This window comes from Engystomops pustulosus, chromosome 4 (assembly GCF_040894005.1).
Source record: "Engystomops pustulosus chromosome 4, aEngPut4.maternal, whole genome shotgun sequence".
Lineage (NCBI taxonomy): Eukaryota > Metazoa > Chordata > Amphibia > Anura > Leptodactylidae > Engystomops > Engystomops pustulosus.
The window spans coordinates 165,583,607-165,609,570 of NC_092414.1; the positions used below are offsets into that span (position 1 = coordinate 165,583,607).

Genomic DNA, 25,964 nt, shown 5'->3' on the forward strand with positions numbered 1-25,964 from the left:
CTACTATTGCCCTATAGATAAATGAAATCAATTTGAGGTGACATCTTTTTTTTTGTCTTCTCTGTGTTTGGTTGATGGGGTGTTGCCAACTAATGAATAGACTTTATAATCCTTTTAAGTCCTTTTACTTTACCTATCATTTACATTACAAATGTAGAATTATTGGGAAGCCACTGGAGTCTTAAAATAGTGTCCTGTGACTAATAGCTGATATCCAGACAAAGACCATGTAACTGTGTGTGGGCTTGTTATATGACTGCATAATTTGTGGCCATATCCTGACCCTCATAGAGATCTATGACACCAGGTCAAGGTGCTGTGACACACTGTCTGACTGTGCCAGTGGCTTTTCCTGCTGTCTATGGATAGAGAAGGGGTGAGGAGCGCTCATCCCTCCTCCCTCATCCACCCGGCCATGTGCATGCCCAGGTTATAGCCTGGGAGAGCACACCTTCATGTGCAAGGGGCCTTAGGTTGGGCAACATTTCTCTGTATTATATTCTATCTCTGTAAAGAGAATTGAATTCTTACAACTAGGTGGAGCACGGTAGATTTGCTTTGACCTTATAGATGTATAATCTTGCACTGAACACTAAATATATGTCTGGCTGAAGCATATGTTATCTCTTTTTCTGTAGGTATACTAGGCATACCAGCTATATATTAACAGACTGATGTAAAAATAGAGGTCAAGTACAGAACATTTGGATAGACAATTTATTTGACTGATTCACAACCTTTGCCACAACTAGTTAAAGTTTTACAAATTAACTAAACTTAGGTACAAGCTCCTACCTCTGAATTGTGAGGAGGTATATAAAGAGCAGCATTTGTATTGTATGTTCTTGTGGCACCTCCTGGCACAATGGCTAAAGGCTTCTTCATTAGTAAGCTTGTGGCCTTTGTTGCCATCTTCTTTGCCATAGCTGCAGTGGCCACAATTATTGCTCTAGCAGTTGTTTATTCAAATGAGAAGTCCAACAATAAGGTAGAAAATGGAGGAACAACATCAACGACTACCACCACTACTCCCACCACCATAGCTACAGGAACTACATCAGCAACCACCGCTACCCCCACCACCAGAGCTACAGGAACTACATCAACAACCACCACAACCCCCACCACCAGAGCTACAGGAACTACATCAACAACCACCACTACCCCCACCACCAGAAGTACAATAACTACATCAACCACTACAACCACAACTACAACTACGTCAACAGTAAAACCTGCAAGTACAACCCCGGAATCCAATGAAATATGGGATCAATATCGTCTTCCAAAAAACCTTGTACCAGATCACTATGATATTGACCTCAGGCCGGTTTTAACAGAAAATGATCAAGGGCTTTACGTCTTTCATGGGGAAAGCACAGCCCATTTCACGTGTAATGTTTCTACACAACACGTCATTATCCACAGCAACAAACTTAATTATACTGCAGATCCCATCCTCACAGATGAAGCTGGCGGTAAAATAAACATAAATAAGCATTTTTTTGTAGAAAAGACACATTTTTTAGTATTGCAACTCAATGAACATCTAAGTCCTGGATCAAAATATACACTTCACACAAAGTTTGTGGGAGAACTGGCAGATGATCTGGCTGGATTTTACCGAAGCGTATATGTAGAAGATGATGAGACCAAGTAAGTAACCTATAAATTATCAATCTCTTCTTTCTCTTCATCTACTGATTCTTTGCACTACCAGTAGGAGATTAGTGCTGCTTTTAAGTTGCAGAAAAAAAGCATCACTGGAGCACATGCATCATAAGTTTAGCTTTGTGCATCTATTTTTTTTTTGGCTTTTCTGCTGGTCAGATGTGCCTTACTGTTTTATCCTTATCAATGCATGTGGAGTTTGAGGAGCTGAGCTCTCTAGTGAATTTTAAACGTTTTAACACAAAAGTTGCAAAAAGTTTCCAATAGTTGAAAACAGCTCTGATCTACCTTCTATACCCCCTAGGGGTCAGGCATGAATTTGTGGTAACATTTGCAACTTCTCTGCTACTTTTGGTTCAGGAGATAACTCTTGGAGAGAACACTTTGGAACACTAGACAATGCCAAACATTGAAGGGCGACTGTGCAAAGTGCAAATGCACCACAAAAACTTCAAAAAAAGAAAGAAATGCATTGCATTTTTGCTTCATTCTTTTTCTTTGAGTGCTGTTTATTTCACTTAATGTAATATCTGTAGGTTGTGATTTAGAATTCAGAAGTGGTATGGCTACATTTTGAAATTCATTTTACTACGGTGCTGTTCCATCTTTTGTATGAAAAGTTTTTCATCAAAAAGATCGACTACTAACCACTTTATTTCCACATGAATTACATGTGTAGCCTTTCATATTTACTAAGTATGTATGAACCTTGATTATAATGTATAGCAGGGGTCCCCAAACTATGGCCCCCAGGCCACATGCAACCCGCAGACCGTTTTTATCCGTCCCCCGTCCCCCTTGGCAGTCGGGCTCGGCCTTCAGAAATGGCCACTCAAGCACTATAACTGCAGGTGGAGTAATGTGGCCGGAAGACAACCCCGGTGCACATCGCTCCTTGAACCTGGATTTGCGGCGGCGGGATGAAGTAATTATTATTAATTATTATTAATTATTTCCTATGCACCCCTTCCTATGCAGCAGCCAGAAGAAAGAAGACGCGGGTACCAGAGGTGAATAAAGTTTTTTTTTTTTTCAAACGACAGTACAAAGATTGTGGAATGATGGAGCGGCAGCATAGTAAATAATTATTTATGAGGAGCAGCACAGGAAATAATTAATGGTGTGGGCAGCATAGGAAATAATTAAATGTGGGGGGCAGCAAAGGAAATAATTAAAGGTGGGGGGCAGCATAGGAAATAATTATTTATGAGGGGCAGCATAGGAAATAATTAATGGTGGGGGGCAGCATAGGAAATAATTACTGGTGGGGGGCAGCATAGGAAATAATGGTGGGGCGCAGCTTAGGAAATAATGGTGGGGGCAGCATAGGAAATAATTAATGGTGGAGGGCAGCATTGGAAATAATTAATTATGTGGTGCAGCATAGGAAATAATTAATGGTGGTGGGGGGGGGGGGCAACATATGAAATAATTAATTGGAACCGGGCATTGACCATCTTATCAACCAAAAGCAGGCTCATACTTCCCACTGAGATGCTGGTAAGTACTTGCTCTTCTTTACTTTAAATATTGTATTTGTTCATGCTTTGTATTTTTCGTTCAAAATAAGATATGTGCAGTATACAGAGGACGGTCTGTGAGGGACCGTGATCGGCCCCCTATGTAAAAAGTTTTGGGACCCCTGATCTATAGGATGAATTATACTGTTTTCTTACATTTACACTTTTTTTCATGGATATTGCTTTTCTGTCATTTCTTTTCATCTAGCCTGTATCAGTCCTTGAAGTGAAATAGGATAAACCAAACATTTTTTATGTATTAGTTTATTTAAGCAAACCTACCATGAGGAATCAGAAGTATATGTGATAGTAGATTCCTCCTTCCTGTCTCTGCCCTAACCTGTAATAATCCTGGAGCCTAACCTAACTTGTTAAAAACTTGTTGAAAAAATATGTAAATTAACCACTGGGAAGTGTACTAGCCTGGCTGGGAGCTAAGAGGTTTTTTTTACAAGTTAGGTTAGGTTCCAGGATTATTAAATTGCAGATTAGGGCAGAGTCCGGCAGGAGGAATCTACCATCAGATCTACTTCTGATAGATTCCTCATGGTACGTTTCCTTTGACCCCTAGGTGCACCACAATGTTATAGTATGTCCCGGTGGCAAGATACTTAGTGCACCAGGATGCACTATAACGTCCTGCTTCTGGCACTGGCTCACGAACAGAGTCGGCACCGGAAGCAGCGGCTCTCAGCTGTCTAGTACAGCTGACACCGCGCTGTAACACCTGCAATCGGAGCCGACTTAAGCCGCGGTCAAGCATGACCGGTGCGTGTAAGGGTGTTCCCGCTATGGATCGGATTCCCTGTGCTGCTTACCGGGGAATCTGATCCACTTCTGGGCAGCACCAAGGTCTGCCGAGTGGCCCGGTGCTGCCCGATGTTCCTGACAGTCAGAACCCTTCAGGGTCTGACTGTAAACTCTCTGAGCCTGCGTCTGCATGCTCAAACAGTTTACACTGCTCTACAATGAAAAAGTATTGTAGAGCAGTGTATTGAACTTGAACCAGCGATCAGAGCATCGCTGGTTCAAGTTCCAGTATGGAAAAGTAAAAAAAAAATTAAAAACACTAAAGTTTACACATTAAAATAAATAAAAAAAAAAATACATAAAAATATAAGCCCCAAAAATGTCACTTTCCCATAAAGACACATATTTGGTATTGCCGGGGTAAACGCCGGAGAAAAAAACCCCACAGAAAACGTCCTGAAAAAAGATCATTTTTAATTAATACCTTTAAAAAAATGCTCTAAAAAGTGATAAAAAAAATGTTCCACACTATAAAATAAGACCACTAAAAAGAACAACTCTTCTCCCAAAAAAGAAGCCCCTAACCAGATTTGTCAGCCAAAAAATAAAAAAGTTATGCATATGAAAATATGGTGATGCTAAAATGTACAAGATTTTCCCCAAATTAGTTTATATTCAGTAAAATTTTATAAAACCCCACATATTTGGTATCGCTGCGTCCGTAACAATCTGCATAATAATACTGAATCATCATTAGATCCACAAAGTGAACAAAAAAAAAAAAAAAACGCTCCAGAAAAATGATAATTTTTAATTAATACCCTATAAAAAATGCTCTAAAAAGTGATTAAAAATTGTTATGCACTCTAAACTAAGACCACTAAAAAGAATAATCCTTCTCGCAAAATATAAGCCCATAACCAGATTTGTGAGACGAAAAATAAAAAAGTTATGCATATGAAAGACGGTGACGCTAAAATTAACTTTTTTACCAAATCACTTTTTATTCAGTAAAAATGTGTACTCGGTAGAAATTAGGTTGTTGCGGGTGGTCCTGCGACCCATATCGTGGGTCGCGTGCTCACCCATGCTCCCCAGGGTTCACAGGCGCGGCGCCAGCGCAGCTAACCTCTCCCCGTTCCTGAGTCTCTGCCGAGGTCCGTGCGTGCGCATCCTCGTCTCCTAGGGCGCCTGCGCGGCACTTTCAGGAAATTTAAAGTGTCAGCGTATTGCTAATTGGTGCACTGGCTGAACACTTCCCCTTTAACAGTCCAGCACCTCCCTTACTGCCTTGCCGGATCTTTGTGCCTCAAAGCCTGAGAGAAAGCTCTACTGCAATTTATCTCCGTTCCTGTGTCTCCTGCGTTCCAGTGTCTTCTGCGTTCCTGTGTCTCCAGCGTTCCTATGTCTCCTGCGTTCCTGTGTCCCTCCATGTTCCTTTGTTACCTGAGCTCCTCCGGGTTCCTGTGTACCAGTGTTCCTCCATGCTGCTTCCTGTGTGCCGTGTCCCCATAGCCATCTGCTTGGACCTCCTGTTGCTGACCCCGGATTGGACTCTGATGTTGCATCTCTGCCACCTGCCTTGACCCTGTGCTTTGACTTTGACCACGAAATTGTACCCCGACCTTGGCCGCTACTGCAGACAAGTCACGCCTGTGGAACGACCTGGTGGTACCATGCCGCAGCTAGTCCAACCCGCTTTGCGGCGGGCTCTGGTGAAAACCGGGTACCACTTAGACTCCGGTCCCAGATAGTGGCTTGTGTCATCGTCTGCAGTGGTCCAGAGGATCCACAACCCTCAAGCTTGACAGTAAGATCCGGCCATGGATCCCACCGAAGTTCCGCCTCCTAATAAGCCAGATCTTGCCACCATTGTGATCCACCAATCCCGGCAGATTGCTGCACAGCGTGATCAGTTGGAGCAAGTCACCGCTATGCTGCAACCATCTCCATGTTCCTGTGTACCAGTGATGCTCCGTGCTGCTTCCTGTGTGCCGTGTTCCCGTACCCATCTCCTTGGACCTCCTGTTGCTGACGTTGCATCTCTGCAGCCTACTTTGACCCTGTGCTTGGATATTGACCGTGAGATTGTCTGCCGTCTCTGTACCCCGACCTTGGCCGCCACTGCAGACAAGTCACGCCTGTGGAATGACCTGGTGGTACCACGCCGCAGCTAGTCCAACCCGCTTGGCGGCGGGCTCTGGTGAAAACCGGCTACCACTTAGACTCCGGTCCCAGGTAGTGGCTTGTGTCATCGTCTGCAGTGGTCCAGAGGATCCACAACCCTCAAGTTTGACATGGGTATCAAACTTTGTGGAGCCTTTTTCAGTTAATCCATTGCAAATGTTTGATTTTCCACCCAAAATGAATGTATTGTGAAAAAATATTACAATTTGTAGACTGCACCTCCATTTTGTTTTAACCCCTATAAAACACCTAAAGGTTTACCAAACTTCTTAAAAGTGGTTTTTCATACATTGAGGGGTGTAGTTTCCATAATGGGGTAATTTGCGAGTCTAGCTTTTATTTAGGCCTCTCACAGTCAATTAGAAGTTGAGCAGGTCCTTCTAAATACATGTTTTGGTAATTTTCCAGAAAATTTGAAAAATGGTAAGATGTGGAATCTTTCAAAAACATGCCAACATAAATCAGACATTTGGGAATTGTAAGTTATAAATTTATTTGGGAGCTATGACTATCTGCAACAAAAGTAGAGAATTTAGAACTTTGAAAATAAAGAATTTTTCCAAATTTTTGTCACGAGAAAACAATCTCAAAATCCCCTGGATATCTTATAGCGTTTCAAAGCCATAACCACTTATAAATATGATTGATGTCAATATATTTACTTGGTATTTAAGGTTATGGAGATTTTTTTCTAAATTTAAATTTCTGTGAATCAGTTGAATATTCACTATATTGGTGTAAAAATTTAATAATTTTATAGCTATGGGTTGGTGTTTACAATTTATAATTGTCACATGAATGTTTATTGGGTGATTTCTCAAGCTACCGTAGTTGTCAGCTGATAGGAATGTCAAATGACCTGGCCAACATTTATAATTTGGAATTGTTTGATACATCTTATATCCTGACATATAAGAAGACCATATTTGTCTTTTGAAGTGTACATTGGACTTGTCATTTTCTGCTTATTTTTGTGTATGTTTTAGTTTACCATGCTTTTATAGCTTTTTTTCAACAAAATTATCCTTTTGATGACAGGATCATCGCTACTACACAAATGCAGGCCCCAGATGCAAGAAAAGCCTTCCCCTGTTTTGATGAGCCGGAATGGAAAGCGACGTTCAACATCACCCTCAGACACAAGCCGGATTATGTGGCACTGTCAAACATGGATATTTTAGGTAAGTGTTTCTTATTATGAGAAATATATAGAACAGTTAATAAAATAACTCAGTTGCGCTTCTCCTGTGTTGCACCATAAGATGTATATAGGTTTTCTCTTTTAACAGCATTGCACAAAACAGTGGGGCACATTTACTTTCCCGGTCACTGGAGTTTACAGAATGCATTGTCCGACTATAATGCACCGCACGTCGTTTCACTAAGATTGTTCACCTGTAATCATGAAAGCGCCCGAAATCATGAATCATTAGTGAATCTCGGCACAGTACATTATCGCCTGACAATGCACTTTTGATGGACTCCAGTGTCCGGGTAAGTAAATGTGCCCCAATGTGTGGCATTTAATTGACATCATTTAATAAAAATTTTCATGTTTCAGATGTGACAACTACATTAATAAATGGTGAAACATGGAATGTCACAAAATATGCAAAGTCCCCGAAAATGTCAACATACCTTGTGGCCTTTATAGTTTCTCAGTTTGGTTACGTTGGGAACGAAAGGGTAAGTATCTTTTTATTAAGCAAAAAATCTGCTTTTCAACATCAATTTACAATAAATACACGTAAACACCACGGTGAATATTTAGCAAGTGAGGAGCATCCTTTGCTAATATGAATACAAGGTTGGCTAGAGTAAGGTGCCCCATGTATATATTGAAAGTTGTACATTCCTTATTAGGTATGGATACCTTTTTGCAAGAGAAATGAACATATATGGCACTGGGTTTCTGTACTAAAATGGGTTGCACTTTTCCAAATTGCAGCCTTTTCTACATTCAGACAATTGGTTGTAAGGACCTAGCACTGGTCATATGTTATCTGTTGTCTGGGTTGCACGAGAATAGTATATCAATAGAATGCCCAGAAAATTAACTGAAAATCTGACATGACAAGGCAGGCTGAGAAACCTAATATTTGGGCGAAAATCAGTTGAAACTGCTGCACAATGAAAAAACTATGACGCACATGCCAAAATAACATGCTACAATGATAATATATTGCCCCTTTGTGATTCAAAGGTTTGACGGTTGATTGTCAGATAATAAGGGCTAGTGCACTCTGTACTATGAGATATTTTCTTTTTCTGTCACAGAAATAGCACTGCAGAATGTGCACAGAGAACACACTGCATAATCTATTGCTACAAACAAAAAACTGGCGGGCTGCTTCAGAAATCCTCAAACCCCCTCCACACAAATTTTAAACCTTTAGGTTTTTCGAAATTTGAACAAAATGCAGCAGAAATTTACTATGCATAAACTATAAATATTTTTTTTTTAGATTTCTTTATTCATTCTTTTTTATAAATATACAAAATACTAAAATAACCATAGACAGTATGTAAAATACATGCAGTAATGAAAACATTTTACATAGATAATACATGCACAGTAAATTTCCTTTTTATCTACGGTATATATTAGGCAATATCAATAACCCACAAAGAGATTCCGCCGAAGGAATACAACACTTAAACATGAAAATTATGCACATAATCAATTTCCATTACATCTATATATATATAAACCACTTTGCAGAACCATTATTATCCATATGCCTGCTATTCCTTTACCTGCCCCAGAAGTCTTAAGCCCCTTCTACACTGGCGTTTTTCACGCGCGAGTTCTGCGCGTGCATTTGACGCGCAGAACTCGCATTGCACTCTGTCCCATTGTATTCAATGGGTCTTTCTCCATTAGCGTTGTTTTTAACGCGCGTGCTTGCGTTCGTTTTCACGCGCGTCAAAATCGCAGCATGCTCTATTTTTGCGGGTCACGCGCGTTTTTCACGCCCCATTCAAGTCTATGGAGATGCATCAAGAACGCATTGCACTCGCAATCATTGCAAGTGCAATGCGAGTGCAATGCGTTTTAAACGTAAGGGTTGCTAGGTGACCAGAATAACATTATTTCCCCTGCTCGCGATCGAGCATTTAATTAAAAAAACACAATGAAGAACAGTGAAGAATAGAATAAAATCATTGTACACAGTGAACACAGTGAACACAGGATCATTTAAGATAAAAACACAGTGCAGAACACAGTGCAGAATAGATTACAGATGTTCGGCACATCTGCTTACTTGTCGGAAGATACGCGCGGAATGTTGCGCCCAAAATAGCATGTGAAGAACAATATATATGTGTGAAGAACACATTGCAGATGTATTTAAACATCTGCAATGTGTTCTTCACACACATATATATTGTTCTTCACATGCTATTTTGTTCGCGCCGTTCCGCGCGTATCTCCCGACAAGCAGATGTGCCGAACATCTGTAATCTATTCTGCACTGTGTTCTGCACTGTGTTTTTATCTTAAATGATCCTGTGTTCACTGTGTTCACTGTGTTCACTGTTTTTATTCTATTCTTCACTGTTCTTCACATCTGCTAACTTGTCGGGAGATAATATACGCGCGGAACAGTGAAGAATAGATCGCAGATGTTTGCAATTTATCAGAAGACATTATTTTTCAATTAAATAACACATTTTAATCCCAAACCATGGTCCCTTTGAAAAATGCTCGAGTCTCCCATTGAATCGCGCGTGAAAAATGCGCCGAAAACGCAAAAAAACGCTAACAACACGCGCGTGAAAAACGCAAAAACGCTAATTACTCCAAGATAAAATGGAACAAAAACGCAGCCAAAAACGTCAGTTTTTCACGCATTGCACCCTGACGTGAAACGCAACGCTAGTGTGGAAGAGGCCTTACCCTACCCACATTTCAGCTGATTACAGGAAATCTATCCTTTATTCCCATTCCTGGATTCCAGGTGGCCTTGCCGACTTCCAGTTATACAGTTTTTTTGCTATCAATAAACCTTTCATAAGAGTCAATACATATAATTCTTTAGAAAATTCCAGAAAAGGAACTCCAGCATCCAGACCAGACCAGAAAAACTGTTAAAACATATACAGAATGTTACATAGGTCTGATGTGTTTCAAACCATTACAGTCTACCGGATTATTTTTCCATTTGTTGTAACCATGAGCAGGTCAACACCCTATAAGGTTTGGACAAAAGTCCTTTTTTACCCCTCAAATATTGGACGTCTTTCTACAATAATCATCATTAAGGGCAGCATTAAAGGCATACCTTTAGTCTTGACTAGAGATGAGCGAACATGCTCGTCCGAGCTTGATGCTCGGTCGAGCATTAGGGTACTCGAAACTGCTCGTTGCTCGGACGAATACTTCGCCCGCTCGAGAAAATGGCAGCTCCCGCCGTTTTGCTTTTTGGCGGCCAGAAACAGAGCCAATCACAAGCCAGGAGACTCTGCACTCCACCCAGCATGACGTGGTACCCTTACACGTCGATAGCAGTGGTTGGCTGGCCAGATCAGGTGACCCTGGGATAGACTAGCCGCTGCCCGCGCTGCTCGGATCATTCTGTGTCTGGATGCCGCTAGGGAGAGAGCTGCTGCTGGTCAGGGAAAGCGTTAGGGTGTTCTATTAGCTTACTGTTAGGCAGGAGTGATTCTCAAAGAACCCAACAGCCCTTCTTAGGGCTACAATAACGTTATACTTTTTTTTTTTATTTGCAGCTAGTACCATATTGTGAGGAATTTGCAGGGGGACTTGCTACCGTTGTGTTTAGCTCTTAGTGACACACATATCCACCTCAAACACCAAAGTGGGAAAATTTATTAGGGGTTTGATTTCAATTAGGCACAGTCTGCCATTTACTTTTTATTTTACGTTTATTTTTTTAATAACTCAGTGTCATCTCATCTTGCATAGTAGTGTGCTTTCATACTTGGCTAGAAAATAGCCATAGGAGAATCCAAACGGCTTACTTACGCCTACAGTAGCGTTATATATATTTGATTTCTGGTTGATCTGCTGGTGGCTGTACTTGCTGCAGTGCATCTACTAGCAAATTGTGAGCAATTTGTAGTGAGACTTGCGACCGCTGTGTTTTGCGCTTAGTGACGCACATATCCATTGCAAAGACCGAAGTGGGAAAATTTATTAGGGGTTGGATTTCAATTAGGCACAGTCTGCCATTTCCTTTTTTATTTTACGTTTATTTTGTTTAATAACTCAGCGTCATCTCATCTGGCATAGTAGTGTGCTTTCATACTTGGCTAGAAAATAGCCATAGGAGAATCCAAACGGCTTACTTACGCCTACAGTAGCGTTATATATATTTGATTTCTGGTTGATCTGCTGGTGGCTGTACTTGCTGCAGTGCATCTACTAGCAAATTGTGAGCAATTTGTAGTGAGACTTGCGACCGCTGTGTTTTGCGCTTAGTGACGCACATATTCATTGCAAAGACCGAAGTGGGAAAATTTATTAGGGGTTGGATTTCAATTAGGCACAGTCTGCCATTTCCTTTTTTATTTTACGTTTATTTTGTTTAATAACTCAGCGTCATCTCATCTGGCATAGTAGTGTGCTTTCATACTTGGCTAGAAAATAGCCATAGGAGAATCCAAACGGCTTACTTACGCCTATAATAGCGTTATATATTTGATTTCTGGTTGATCTGCTGGTGGCTGTACTTGCTGCAGTGCATCTACTAGCAAATTGTGAGCAATTTGTAGTGAGACTTGCGACCGCTGTGTTTTGCGCTTAGTGACGCACATATCCATTGCAAAGACCGAAGTGGGAAAATTTATTAGGGGTTGGATTTCAATTAGGCACAGTCTGCCATTTCCTTTTTTATTTTACGTTTATTTTGTTTAATAACTCAGCGTCATCTCATCTGGCATAGTAGTGTGCTTTCATACTTGGCTAGAAAATAGCCATAGCAATAGGATAGCATCGTTTGGTTTTAAAAACTAAAAAACACAAAAAAAAACAAAAAAACACAAAAAAAAGTAAAAAAAAAATTAAAGTTATAACTCTCATTTTCAAAATGTTTAACCCGAGGGCTAGGGGTAGAGGACGAGGGCGGGGACGTGGGCGTCCAACTACTGCAGGGGTCAGAGGCCATGGTCCTGGGCGGGGTGAGACACCACCTGCTTATGAGGGAGCAGGGGAACGCCGCAGAGCTACACTCCCTAGGTTCATGTCTGAAGTTACTGGGACTCGTGGTAGAGCACTGTTGAGGCCAGAACAGTGCGAACAGGTGATGTCGTGGATTGCCGACAATGCTTCGAGCAATTTGTCCACCAGTCAGTCTTCAACGCAGTCCACCCATGTCACCGAAATCGGCACTCCTCCAGCTCCTGCACCTCAGCCTCCTCCCCCCCAGTCTGCCCCCTCCCAGGAAAATTTGCCATTTGAACCGGCATACTCTGAGGAACTGTTTTCTGGACCCTTCCCACACTCACAAACCACTTGTCCGGTTGCTGCTGAGCAATTTTCCGATGCCCAGGTTTTCCACCAGTCGCAGTCTGTGGGTGATGATGACCTTCTTGACGTAGTGGAAGAAGTGTCTAAAGAGGTGTCCGACGATGAGGAGACACGGTTGTCAGACAGTGGGGAAGTTGTTGTCAGGGCAGGAAGTCCGAGGGGGGGCAGACTGAGGGATCGGAGGATGATGAGGTGACAGACCCAAGCTGGGTTGATAGGCCGGGTGAACACAGTGCTTCTGAGACAGAGGAGAGTCCTCGACCAGAACAGGTTGGAAGAGGCAGTGGTGGGGCCAGACGGAGAGGCAGGGCCAGAGCAGGTGCATCAGCGCCAAATGTGTCAACTAGTGAAGCTCCCGTGGCGAGGGCTCTTGTGGCGAGGGCTAGATTTTCAGAAGTCTGGAGGTTCTTTAAGGAAACACCGGATGACCGACGGACTGTGGTGTGCCACATTTGCCAAACCAGGCTCAGCAGGGGTTCCACCACTACTAGCTTAACTACCACCAGTATGCGCAGGCATATGAATGCTAAACACCCCACTCAGTGGCAACAAGCCCGTTCACCTCCGGCCGTGCACACCACTGCTCCTTCCCCTGTGTCAGCTGATAGTCAGCCCCCTGCCCAGGACCCTGCCACAAAAACCCCATCATCGCCTCCACGATCCTCCACAGCATCCACCAGTGTTCAGCTCTCCATACCCCAGACGCTGGAGCGGAAACGCAAATATAGTGCAACCCACCCGCACGCCCAAGCCCTTAATGTCCACATCTCCAGATTGCTTAGCCTGGAGATGCTGCCCTATAGGCTAGTAGAGACCGAGGCCTTTCGCAACCTCATGGCGGCGGCCGCCCCTTGGTATTCGGTCCCCAGCCGCCACTACTTTTCCCGATGTGCCGTCCCAGCCCTGCACCAGCACGTGTCAGACAACATCATCCGTGCCCTGACCAACGCCGTTTCTGACAAGGTCCACCTGACCACGGACACGTGGACGAGTGCTGCCGGGCAGGGCCACTATATATCGCTGAGGGCACATTGGGTTAACTTGGTGGAGGCTGGGACCGAGTCTGACCCTGCGGCTGGTCATATACTGCCGACGCCGAGGATTGCGGGGCCTACCTCGGTCCAGGTGTTTCAGGCCTACTATGCCTCCTCCTCCTCCCACCCCTCCTCCACCTCCTTCTCCTCCGAATTACCATCCGTGGGCATGGCGCCATCAGTCGGTAGCTCTAGGCACAGCAGCAGTGCCGTCGCTAAGCGACAGCAGGCGGTGCTCAAACTGATGAGCCTAGGCGATAAAAGGCACACCGCCCAAGAGCTATTACAGGGCATCACGGCACAGACTGATCTGTGGCTGGCACCGCTGAACCTGAAGCCAGGCATGGTTGTGTGTGACAACGGCCGTAACCTGGTGGCGGCTCTGCAACTCGGCAGACTGACACATGTGCCATGCCTGGCCCATGTGTTAAATCTGATAGTTCAGCGTTTCCTCAAGACATACCCCAATCTGTCTGATTTGCTCACGAAGGTGCGCCGCATCTGTGCGCATTTCAGGAAGTCCAGCACAGATGCTGCCACTCTCAGGGCAGCGCAGCGCCGCCTCCAACTGCCCGCTCACCGACTGTTGTGCGACGTGCCCACGAGGTGGAATTCAACACTGACCATGTTATCCAGAGTTTACCAGCAGCGCCGAGCCATTGTAGACTGCCAGATGTCAACTTCCACCAGAACTGGTAGTCAGGTCAGTCAGCTTCCTCAAGTCTACAATGAGGAGTGGACGTGGATGTCTGATATCTGTCAGGTGCTGAGTAACTTTGAGGAGTCAACACAGATGGTCAGTGGCGATGCCGCCATCATCAGCCTCACCATCCCGCTGCTTGGCCTGTTGAAAAACTCTCTGATCAGCATGAAGTCGGAAGCTTTGCGCTCGTCACAAGAGACGGGGGAAGAAGATTCCCTTGTTGATAGCCAAAGCACCCTTAGGTCTGTTTCTCAGCGCATATCGGAGGAGGTGGAGGTGGAGGAGGATGAGGAGGAAGAGGAGGAGAATGTTGGCGAGACACAAGAGGGGACCATTGTTGAGTCCTTCACTGTTCAGCGTGTATGGGCAGAAGAAGAGGAGTTGGAGGAGTTGGAGGAGGAGGAAATGGACAGTCAGGCCAGTGAGGGGAGTGAATTCTTACGCGTTGGTACTCTGGCGCATATGGCAGATTTCATGCTAGGCTGCCTATCCCGTGACCCTCGCGTTCAAAGAATTTATTCCAGCACCGATTACTGGGTGTTCACTCTCCTGGACCCACGGTACAAGCAAAATCTTTCCACTCTCATCCCTGGAGAGGAAAGGAGTGTGAGAATGCATGAATACCAGCAGGCCCTGGTTCACAAGCTGAAACAGTATTTCCCTTCTGACAGCGCTAGCGGCAGAGTGCGTAGTTCTGCGGGACAAGTAGCGAGGGAGAGTAGGCGAGCAGGCAGCTTGTCCAGCACTGGCAAGGGTACGCTTTACAAGGCTTTTGCCAGCTTTATGTCACCCCAGCAAGACACTGTCACCTGTCCCCAGTCTCGGCAGAGTAGGGCTGATCTTTACAGAAAGATGGTGAGGGAGTACGTAGCTGACCACATCATCGTCCTAAATGATCACACAGCTCCCTACAACTACTGGGTTTCAAAGCTGGACATGTGGCACGAACTGGCGCTGTACGCCTTGGAGGTTCTTGCCTGCCCTGCCGCTAGCGTCTTGTCCGAGCGGGTTTTCAGTGCAGCTGGTGGCATCATCACCGATAAGCGTACACGCCTGTCGACTGACAGCGCTGACAGGCTGACGCTTATTAAGATGAATAAAGCATGGATTTCTCATAATTTCCAATCTCCACCAGGTGAAGGAAGCTCAACCTGAATAATTTATCCACTCCTCCTCCTCCTCATTTTCCTCCTTCTCCTCCTCTTTGTACAGTAAAGCAGAGGAAACTGGCTATTTTTTGACAGGGCCCACTGGCTCTAGCTATAGTACTTTATGCATTTAATTTTTCTGGAGGGCCACCTACCCGGTCCTCTGTTTTAAAAAATTTTTGGGAGTGCCACACACAGGCACTCAATCTATTCAATTTTTCTGGAGGGCCACCTACCCGGTCCTCTGTTTTAAACAATTTTTGGGAGTGCCACATACAGGCACTCAATCTATTCAATTTTTCTGGAGGGCCACCTACCCGCTCCTCTGGTTTGAAAACTTTTTTGGACTGCCACATACAGGCACTCAATCTATTCCATTTTACTGGAGGGCCACCTACCTGCTCCTCTGGTTTGAAAACTTTTTTGGACTGCCACATACAGGCACTCAATCTATTCCATTTTACTGGAGGGCCACCTACCTGCTCCTCTGGTTTGAAAAGTTTTTTGGACTGCCACATACAGGCACTCAATCTATTCAATTTTTCTGGAGGGCCACCTACCCGCTCCTCTGGTTTGAAAACTTTTTTGGACTGCCACATACAGGCACTCAATCTATTTCATTTTACTGGAGGGCCACCTACCTGCTCCTCTGGTTTGAAAACTTTTTTAGACTGCCACATACAGGCACTCAATCTATTCCATTTTACTGGAGGGCCACCTACCTGCTCCTCTGGTTTGAAAAGTTTTTTGGACTGCCACATACAGGCACTCAATCTATTCAATTTTTCTGGAGGGCCACCTACCCGCTCCTCTGGTTTGAAAACTTTTTTGGACTGCCACATACAGGCACTCAATCTATTCCATTTTACTGGAGGGCCACCTACCTGCTCCTCTGGTTTGAAAACTTTTTTGGACTGCCACATACAGGCACTCAATCTATTCCATTTTACTGGAGGGCCACCTACCCGCTCCTCTGGTTTGAAAACTTTTTTGGACTACCACATACAGGCACTCAATCTATTTCATTTTTCTGGAGGGCCACCTACCTGCTCCTCTGGTTTGAAAACTTTTTTGGACTGCCACATACAGGCACTCAATCTATTCCATTTTACTGGAGGGCCACCTACCCGCTCCTCTGGTTTGAAAACTTTTTTGGACTGCCACATACAGGCACTCAATCTATTCCATTTTACTGGAGGGCCACCTACCCGCTCCTCTGGTTTGAAAACTTTTTTGGACTGCCACATACAGGCACTCAATCTATTCCATTTTACTGGAGGGCCACCTACCTGCTCCTCTGGTTTGAAAACTTTTTTGGACTGCCACATACAGGCACTCAATCTATTCAATTTTACTGGAGGGCCACCTACCTGCTCCTCTGGTTTGAAAACTTTTTTGGACTGCCACATACAGGCACTCAATCTATTCCATTTTACTGGAGGGCCACCTACCCGCTCCTCTGGTTTGAAAACTTTTTTGGACTGCCACATACAGGCACTCAATCTATTCCATTTTACTGGAGGGCCACCTACCTGCTCCTCTGGTTTGAAAACTTTTTTGGACTGCCACATACAGGCACTCAATCTATTCCATTTTACTGGAGGGCCACCTACCCGCTCCTCTGGTTTGAAAACTTTTTTGGACTGCCACATACAGGCACTCAATCTATTTCATTTTTCTGGAGGGCCACCTACCTGCTCCTCTGGTTTGAAAACTTTTTTGGACTGCCACATACAGGCACTATCCAAATTAAATTGTCTCCATAGCAGCCTCCACACGTTGTCTCCATTGCTACCTCCAAAAGTCGTCCATATAGCTGCCTCCATACATCGTCCCCTTATCAAACGAGGTGTGTCAGGCAGAAATTTGGGTTGTTTTCATGGGTTCCACATCAAAGTTGTTAACTTTGTCGCCACCCTGCTGTGTTATCCACAAAATATACTGGCAAACTTTTATCATTTACCAATATTATTTCAGCGCTTCTTGCGCATCTGTTTACATTCCCCTCACCCGCCATATCCTAAACTTATAAGAACGCTACTACACTTGATCTTATACAAAAGGTTCTTAGAAGTGCTGTTTGGGGAGTAGCCTAGAGACAGGGGCTTGGATTGGCGAAAGCTCGCCTGGCAGCGGAGCGCCAGCTCCATGCGCATCATGCGCTTCTTGCGCATCTGTTTACATTCCCCTCACCCGCCATATCCCAAACTTATAAGAACGCTACTACACTTGATCTTATACAAAAGGTTCTTAGAAGTGCTGTTTGAGGAGTAGCCTAGAGACAGGGGCTTGGATTGGCGAAAGCTCGCCTGGCAGCGGAGCGCCAGCTCCATGCGCATCATGCGCTTCTTGCGCATCTGTTTACATTCCCCTCACCCGCCATATCCCAAACTTATAAGAACGCTACTACACTTGATCTTATACAAAAGGTTCTTAGAAGTGCTGTTTGAGGAGTAGCCTAGAGACAGGGGCTTGGATTGGCGAAAGCTCGCCTGGCAGCGGAGCGCCAGCTCCATGCGTATCATGCGCTTCTTGCGCATCTGTTTACATTCCCCTCACCCGCCATATCCCAAACTTATAAGAACGCTACTACACTTGATCTTATACAAAAGGTTCTTAGAAGTGCTGTTTGGGGAGTAGCCTAGAGACAGGGGCTTGGATTGGCGAAAGCTCGCCTGGCAGCGGAGCGCCAGCTCCATGCCAAGATCCAACTAACATAGTTTTAACTGCAGCACCTTTAATCTACTACTAGTTCACTGCCTCCATACATGGTCCCCTTATCAAACGAGCTGTGTCAGGCAGAATTTTGGGTTGTTTTCATGGCTTCCATGTTAACTTTGTCGCCACCCTGCTGTGTAATCCACAAAATATACTGGCAAACTTTTATCATGTACCGATATTATTTGAGCGCTTCTTGCTCACCTCCTTTGGTTCCTCTCTGCCACCCATTGGTTTGAAGCCTGAGTCCATTTAGAGTATGTCGCCATGCCACTCTCTAGCCTGCCGCTGCTGCCGCTGCCTCTGCATGCCGTCCCCTATAGTGTCAGGGTCAATTATTGGATGTTTTACATGCTATCTAGCTTCATTCTGTCACTCTGTCATGGCCATGCTGTTGCCCATAGTTTTGGCATAATGGTGCGATTAAGCAGCCTCAGAGGCATCCATGCATGCTGCCCCTGCTGTTTCCTGTCCATTTCCGTGGTGTTTCCATCCTTTTCTGAGGTTCCCAGGTGTTTGGCCAAGCTTCCCTGTGCAGAGCCTTGGTCCCCTTGAAAAATGCTTGAGTCTCCCATTGACTTCAATGGGGCTCGTTATTCGAGACGAGCACTCGAGCATCGGGAAAAGTTCGTCTCGAATAACGAGTACCCGAGCATTTTAGTGCTCGCTCATCTCTAGTCTTGACATTTGTGTGTGTCATTTCTCCACTTTTTTTGTTTAATCTATCTTAGGGGGTAATATACCAGGGATCTGTTCTGTTGTTTTTTTGTGCCTTTTGTTTTTAAAGGGCACCAAAATTTTTTTTTTTTTAAAAAGGTGCACAAAATATGCAAATTCTTTTTGAACCCCCTTCTAAACTGTTGCCTGCACCTGCTCAGGACTGGAGTTTATTTGTGCCAAAATTAAATTTTTCCATGATTTGCGCAAAAAGGGCTACTTTTTTATACAACCACCTCTGGATTTTAAAGGTATATCAGCCTCAACATGTTTGGCCAGCTAACTTTGTTAGGCAAGATAAGTGACCCCCAATGAACCTAGATGGACAAAAAGAGACTCATTTTAATTTACTGACAGTAAAATCAGTGCTGGATAAGAACTGGCAAGCTTATGCTATGTATTTTACATATTCAATTGACAAATATGTCAGCAAATACTTATTAATATAAATGACTTATTAATATAAACTATAATTATGTACAGGTTAAAATCTGGGGCCGTAAGAAAGCAATTGAGGAACAAAAGCAAGGAGAGTATGCACTGAGTGTCACAGAAAAAATTCTGGAGTTTTTTGAGGAATATTATGACGCCAAATATCCACTGCCAAAATCAGGTAAGTATATGTACTATACTGTATATATATATATATATATATATATATATATATATGTAATAGAGAGAGATGCTCGGCACTATCCAGTTCAAAAGATCACACTTTCAATCAAGAACGGGGCAATACTGATTACCGTGATGGACTCCGGCACAAAAGTCCTTCAGTTATAACACGGCTGGTGGTGCTCTGCTAGCATGAGCATGCAGTCCGACAAATGTCCAGTGAGAGAAAAAAGATAAGCGGCACTCACCATTGGCCATTGGCTTGATGATACGCCAGTAGGCGCGAAACGGCTCGTCGCCAGGCCCCGCTCCTCCCTGTACTATGCACCCGAAATAAAGAATCTTCACAACAATGGTGAGTGCCACTTATCTTTTTTCTCTCACTGGACATATATATATTATTTATATAGTAGGGGTTCAGCTCATATTTGGGGTCAGCAATGAAAAAAGCTCTCATGGACAGCAGGATTCATGTTGAAAACTGTGCATTTATTCCTCAAAACACCAGTATCAAACAAAACATCAAAAAAAAAAATAAATAAATAAAAATATATATATATATATATATAGTATATATCTTAGATTTGTGATCAAAGTTTAAATAAGAATGTTTTGATGGACAAGTGTCTTTTTTCAACCGTATAAACTATGAAACTATGAAACTATAAGAACATTGAAAGATATGGTGTAGATCTAGTGGGAAGGGTTGTAATGCCCTTCTTAAAGGGAACTTGTTTACAGGAACTGGCCTAATAAACCACCACTAGTATGTTAGATCATGATTCTTTTATTCTTTTATTGTGGTGGCATCATCAAGAGAATAAACTTTGAAGCAAGATGTGTATTGGTTCTATAAAGTCAAGGGGGTGGAGAGTTCAGCACTGAAGTCAAGCTCTTCCTCCTCATAACACCTTTTCCTCTGTGATTGATGAGTGCCAAACTTTAGAAGAGTCATTTAGTGATGTCTCTGGATAAGAGAACATCAATTACAATGAGGGAAACGTTCTGAAGCAAGGAGAGCTTGATTTCAGTACTAAACTATCCATCTCCTTGACTTCAACCAATTTACATCTTGCTTTAAAGTTGATTTTCTGGATGATGCTAGCCTAGAAAGGTTAAAAAAACATGGGGGTGGGTTGTAAAATTTCACCTGTTAGGTGAGAAGGTGTTGAGTAAAGACTGTGTGCCTGCGCATTAACTATAGCCTGTGCCAGGTTCGAGCACCTGGCGTAGAACTGAGCCAGGCCACTCCCGACAATTTCGCCAATGCCACCAGATATCTATGAACAAGGTTTTATACAGGCAGATCCTTAACCATAGCCCTGGGAACTTGTAAGGAAATAACTCACAGATAGTTAATGTGCAAAGAAAACCCATCTAAATCTTTGTGGGGTAAAATGTTGCTGATTTTCTTTGTGTTCTGCAGTTAAAATTCTGTAGTGTGTGACCACAACAACCATACACTGGTTTTTATGAAGGAAGTGGGGGGACATGGATCTTCTCAAAGAAAAGGTTTTCTCGATATACTTCTTGGTTTCAAATGCAAAAGGAGAAAAAATAGGCATACATTTTGAGATTCGCCCTGTATAACAAATTACCTAGAAACTGTCCTGCTCTGTGTTATACTATCTTTTAACCCCATAAATGTACAGCACTTGGAACTAGATTTTAAATCTAAGGCCATGGTATGTTAGGCTCTTAAATCTTGCAGGTGCAAGTTGGGTGTCCACTGTCAAACTCCTAGTTTGGTCAAAGGGCCACTAAAAACATCCCCACAGTTTGCCATATCCCCCATCCACAGTATTGCTTGGGATTTTAACTGCTTGATTTGGGATTCCTTTCACTTCTATGGTACATCTGGAATTCAGCTGTCATGAAAGTCCCATAAAGATGAATGGTGCAGGTACATCTGTCCTCCATTCTGTATGCAGCGCTTTAGTATATATTAGATGCTTAACTGTATGTTGACAGATGTGCTTGAATTTGTTCTTTAACAATGAGTTATCTCCTCTAGACCAGGTAGCTCTCCCAGACTTCAGTGCGGGTGCCATGGAGAACTGGGGACTTATAACATACCGTGAGTCTGCACTCCTTTGGGATGCTCAGGAATCTTCCATTGGTAACAAGGAGAGGGTGCTCACTATAATTGCCCATGAGCTTGCACATATGGTGAGTTTAATATCAAATTATTACCTACATGACTATATTAAAGATTAATGATTGACTCTGATGAAACAGCGAAGCATTCAAAACTATTTTCATATATTAGGAAATTACCATTTAAAATAAGTTTCACCAGAAATGTACTACTAGTTAAAGTCCTGAAAATTTTTAACCCAATGGGTAATCTATCTGGTGCATGTTTAATCCAGAATTTTAGGCCACAACCTCCTTTCTCATATTGGAGAAACTGTATTTCAAACTACATGCCACAAAATCCACATTTTGCCATATTTATGGCATGGTTAAGTTGTAACCACAATAATAAATCTGCCCCTCTCTATAAAAGTTAAATGAAACTGCAGTAGAATGTTTCTAAACTTCACTGTAGGCTTGATTCACATTTGATCAGTACGTGACACTGTACTATTGGCTCTGCTGCATATTGGGGAAACAAGAACATCGTATATCAATTTTATGCACGGAGGCATGAAAAGTCTCACATCCGTGATCACGGACTAATGCTAAAACGGCATTAAGCTGAAGATGATCTACTTCATATACTGTGTTAACAATGTTTTTTCTTCTGTTGTAGTGGTTCGGGAACCTTGTTACAATTCGATGGTGGAATGATCTCTGGTTAAATGAAGGTTTTGCCTCCTATGTGGAATATTTAGGAGCCGACTATGCAGAGCCCACTTGGAACATAGTAGGTTTAGATTTTTTAGAAGACACTAGTTAATTGTAAGATTGTCCAACAATCAACATGTATTACCTGTTTACAGGTCCTAGAGAGAAGGTGACTATTGGTGGGTAGCAACCTATACAAAGTCGCTATGACTGATGTAGCTATGTAGCCAATAGAGCAGTTAACTGCATGCTGACAACTACTTATAGATCTCATTGGTATTGTCCAGAGACTGAAAGGATTAGGACCCCCCCCCCCAATTCTAGTTAAAGTAAATGTTGGGTCCCAGGAATTGGAACAAAGCAATCAAATATTTATCAGCCATTCAGTGACACTCACTCACATTATAGGTGATAAATATCTTACTGTGGGACATCCATTTAAATAGAGAGTTAGCAAAAGAGAGCTTAAAGGAAATCTACCATCAAAATGCTGAAGACCATGGATAATAAATATAAATACATTACCACAGTCACAGTGGGGGTCATTTACTAAGGGCCGGATTCGCGATTTCCCGACGTGTTACCCGAATATTTCCAATTTACACCGATTTTCCATGAATTGCCCCGGGAATTTGGCGCACGCGATCGGATTGTGGCGCATTGGCGCTGGCATGCACGCGACGGAAATGGGGGGTATGGCCGATTGAAAACCCGACGGATTCGGAAAAACCGCCGCATTTTCTTTAATGTTGAAACTATCACCTACATTGTAGGTGTTCTCATACCTACATTCAAATACTCAGATAGTTATATCATTATTATGCTTTACTTTTATGTGTCTGAGAGGGCTCACAGTTTCATTTACAAAGGCATATTCTGCTAACCTTGACTAATAAAAGAGAAAAACTATTGTGATTTTAGCAAACACATGAAAGGTCATTTTCTCAAATAAAACAGTGAATGGTTAAAAGGGAAAAGGGCCACCCGACCTTTAAGGTAAAACCGGGCACAATAAGGTTTTTCCAGAAGGGCTAGGCCATTTTTTTTACTTTACATGCTCTTAGCATCTTAACAAACCATTGGGTATGTTTTAATGTAAATGTTTGAATTATCTGCATATGAAATACAATGACAGCCCCCAACACAACAATTAAGAGACATCAACTTGAGTATGCTGTTTTATAATAGACTTACTAATGGTGTTTTGTGTTTGACAATTACAGAAAGACCTGATAGTGCTCTACGACATACACAGAGTAATGGGTGTTGATGCTTTAGCATCTTCTCATCCACTCACTTCTAAGGAAGAAGATGTGAACAGTCCATCAGAAATAAGTGCACTTTTTGATTCCATCACTTACAGTAAGGTAAATGAAAATATTGTATTGCAGACATGGCAATCCAAAAAGATATATGCATAGCGGCACCGTGTACAAAACAATTCGGGTGCAGGTCTTCTCAAGGGGTTCGACACCGACCCCAACGTTCAATAGTAGACAATCACGAAGCAGCACTCTGGAAATTCAAATGAGGAAAGTTTTTATTCCACCATAGTAGTGCGATGTTTCGCCAATACAATCAAGCAGATTTTGACATTGCAGACATGCATGCACTTGCCATGCACATTTATCGGCCCTGTAGCAAAGCCAACCTGAAGACTATGTGCAGCTACAGCCAAAGACCTAGGCTGCATTCACACATCTGGTCAGACTTATCAAGCTGTCTGAAAGTCAGAATATTTCTAGTTGCCCATGGCAACCAGTCAGAGCTCCCCTTTAAAATATTCATGAGCACTGGTAAAATGAAAGCTGAGCTGTGATTGGTTGCCATGGGCAATTAGAAATATTCTGACTTTCAGACAGCTTAATAAATCTGCCCCCTTGTGTTTCCGTTGCAGTAACATTTGTGTTGAAACTGCACTTACAGTTTGTTTGTGTAACCACAATTTTAACTTGTTAACACATTGTAAATGCATTTGCGATTACATTTACAAAGCCTTAACAAATGGAACGTATGAACATAGCCTCAGGTTCTAACTGATAGATGAAATCTTAACATCAAGTAGGGCCGATTACCATCAGCTTTGCAGGCCTTTTGTGCCTTCTTCTGGATCAATACTGTAGTATTGTAGTTGGAACTTGACTTTTTTTCAACCTTATCTACTATAACGCCTAACCATCCTTTTTATCCACTTCTGGGTTACTTGAAATCTATTTGGGATAGCTAGGACTTCACAAATCTCTAAACCTGTCACACTATAAAAAGCAGTTTTATGATCCAAAGTCATCAGTTATCCAAAAAGAAGAAACACTATGAATTATCGACTAAAGTTTTCCCTAGTCTTCTCTATCTACTTCTGACTTTGGCTCTAAAACTCGTCCTGAAATCATACTAAATGCTATTATCTGTTGTAATCAGCTTTTCTTTCCTGCTGCACTTCTTTTAGGGGGCCTCAGTTATTCGGATGTTGTCCTCATTTCTGACAGAAGACCTTTTTGTAAAGGGACTTCAGGTAAGTAATAACTATCAATCCTATAACTTTGGTTCTACAGTTTCTCTGCATGTTGTGCCTTCATTTATCAATCTAGAACAAACTACACACCTGAAATGAAACTTTTTGCAAGTAGGTAAGGGTGTAAATACTATAAGAATTGTGATAGGTGCCACAATCATATAATGTCTGAGAGCCATGAAACAGGAATGCAATGTCCCCATTGCTTTCAACAAGATTTTTCTATGTTATGTGCCACCATTTGTTGCAAGTTTGCATCGTTTGCTTTAGTTTTGTTTTTGAATGTCCAAACAATGCAATGGAGATTTATGCCTTTTTGACACTTTTTTCACCATGTATTTTTCAGTGTGAGGGAACCTTGAATAAGTCTATCTATCTTTATATATAGTCTCCACTGTAGCCAATCTCAGGTCAATTTGAATTCAAGTGCTGAAGCCTCTTCATCAGGAATCTGACCATCACAGATCTGAGATTGATAAATTCATCAATTGTAAAGTGCTTTTTAAAAGATGTAGTACTAAGGTGTAAGAGGGCCTGAAAACTAAAGCTAAATGAAATGTCAATAGAAGGCTAAGGTCTGCAGTAGTAATTCTACAGTCATTTTGCTGTGGCAGAAACCAACTAAAGATTAAACAGCACAGTTGTTAAACACCCCCAATCAGAGCTAACTCTTTGCTGGGATGTTACACTGGAGTGTCAGCTGTTAGTTACAGCTTCCCTGTGTTTTAGAATACCGGCTCAGCTCCGATTACGAGCTAAACTGGCATCAGATCTGTGTACGATATATCAGACGCAGAGCGCTAACTGATTAAAGACTCATAAACTGTTTGTTCCAGGAGGTCATATACAAAGCTACATGTCCATATGGCATGGAGTATGTGGGGATGACGACCAGAGAGTTTCGTAGGAGAATCAGCAAACATTAGGGGGATATTCGAAAGAACAGAGATAAACCACTGGCCAGACATATGCATTTACAACATGGTGGTGAATTTCGGATGTTAAGATTTTGGGGATTACCAAGGTGCCATACCTAGAGAGAAGGCCTTCAAACACAGGCTTCTGGAAGTTGGTCAGAGGGCAACAAAGCCAATAAAGAACTTCTG

At 42.8% G+C, this 25,964-nt stretch overlaps 1 protein-coding gene across 1 annotated transcript in view; it reads left to right on the forward strand.

Annotated features, from left to right (window-relative positions):
* The first annotated feature begins 857 nt into the window (after positions 1 to 857).
* Positions 858 to 25,964, forward strand: part of LOC140125688 (aminopeptidase N-like) — a 45,142-nt gene continuing 20,035 nt past the window's right edge. Inside the window, exons 1-8 of the mRNA XM_072144551.1 lie at positions 858 to 1,656; positions 7,167 to 7,309; positions 7,690 to 7,814; positions 19,425 to 19,554; positions 21,571 to 21,725; positions 22,312 to 22,425; positions 23,570 to 23,713; positions 24,793 to 24,858. Coding sequence (XP_072000652.1) covers positions 866 to 1,656; positions 7,167 to 7,309; positions 7,690 to 7,814; positions 19,425 to 19,554; positions 21,571 to 21,725; positions 22,312 to 22,425; positions 23,570 to 23,713; positions 24,793 to 24,858 — 1,668 coding nt within the window. The 5' untranslated portion in view covers positions 858 to 865. The remainder of the gene's footprint in view (positions 1,657 to 7,166; positions 7,310 to 7,689; positions 7,815 to 19,424; positions 19,555 to 21,570; positions 21,726 to 22,311; positions 22,426 to 23,569; positions 23,714 to 24,792; positions 24,859 to 25,964) is intronic.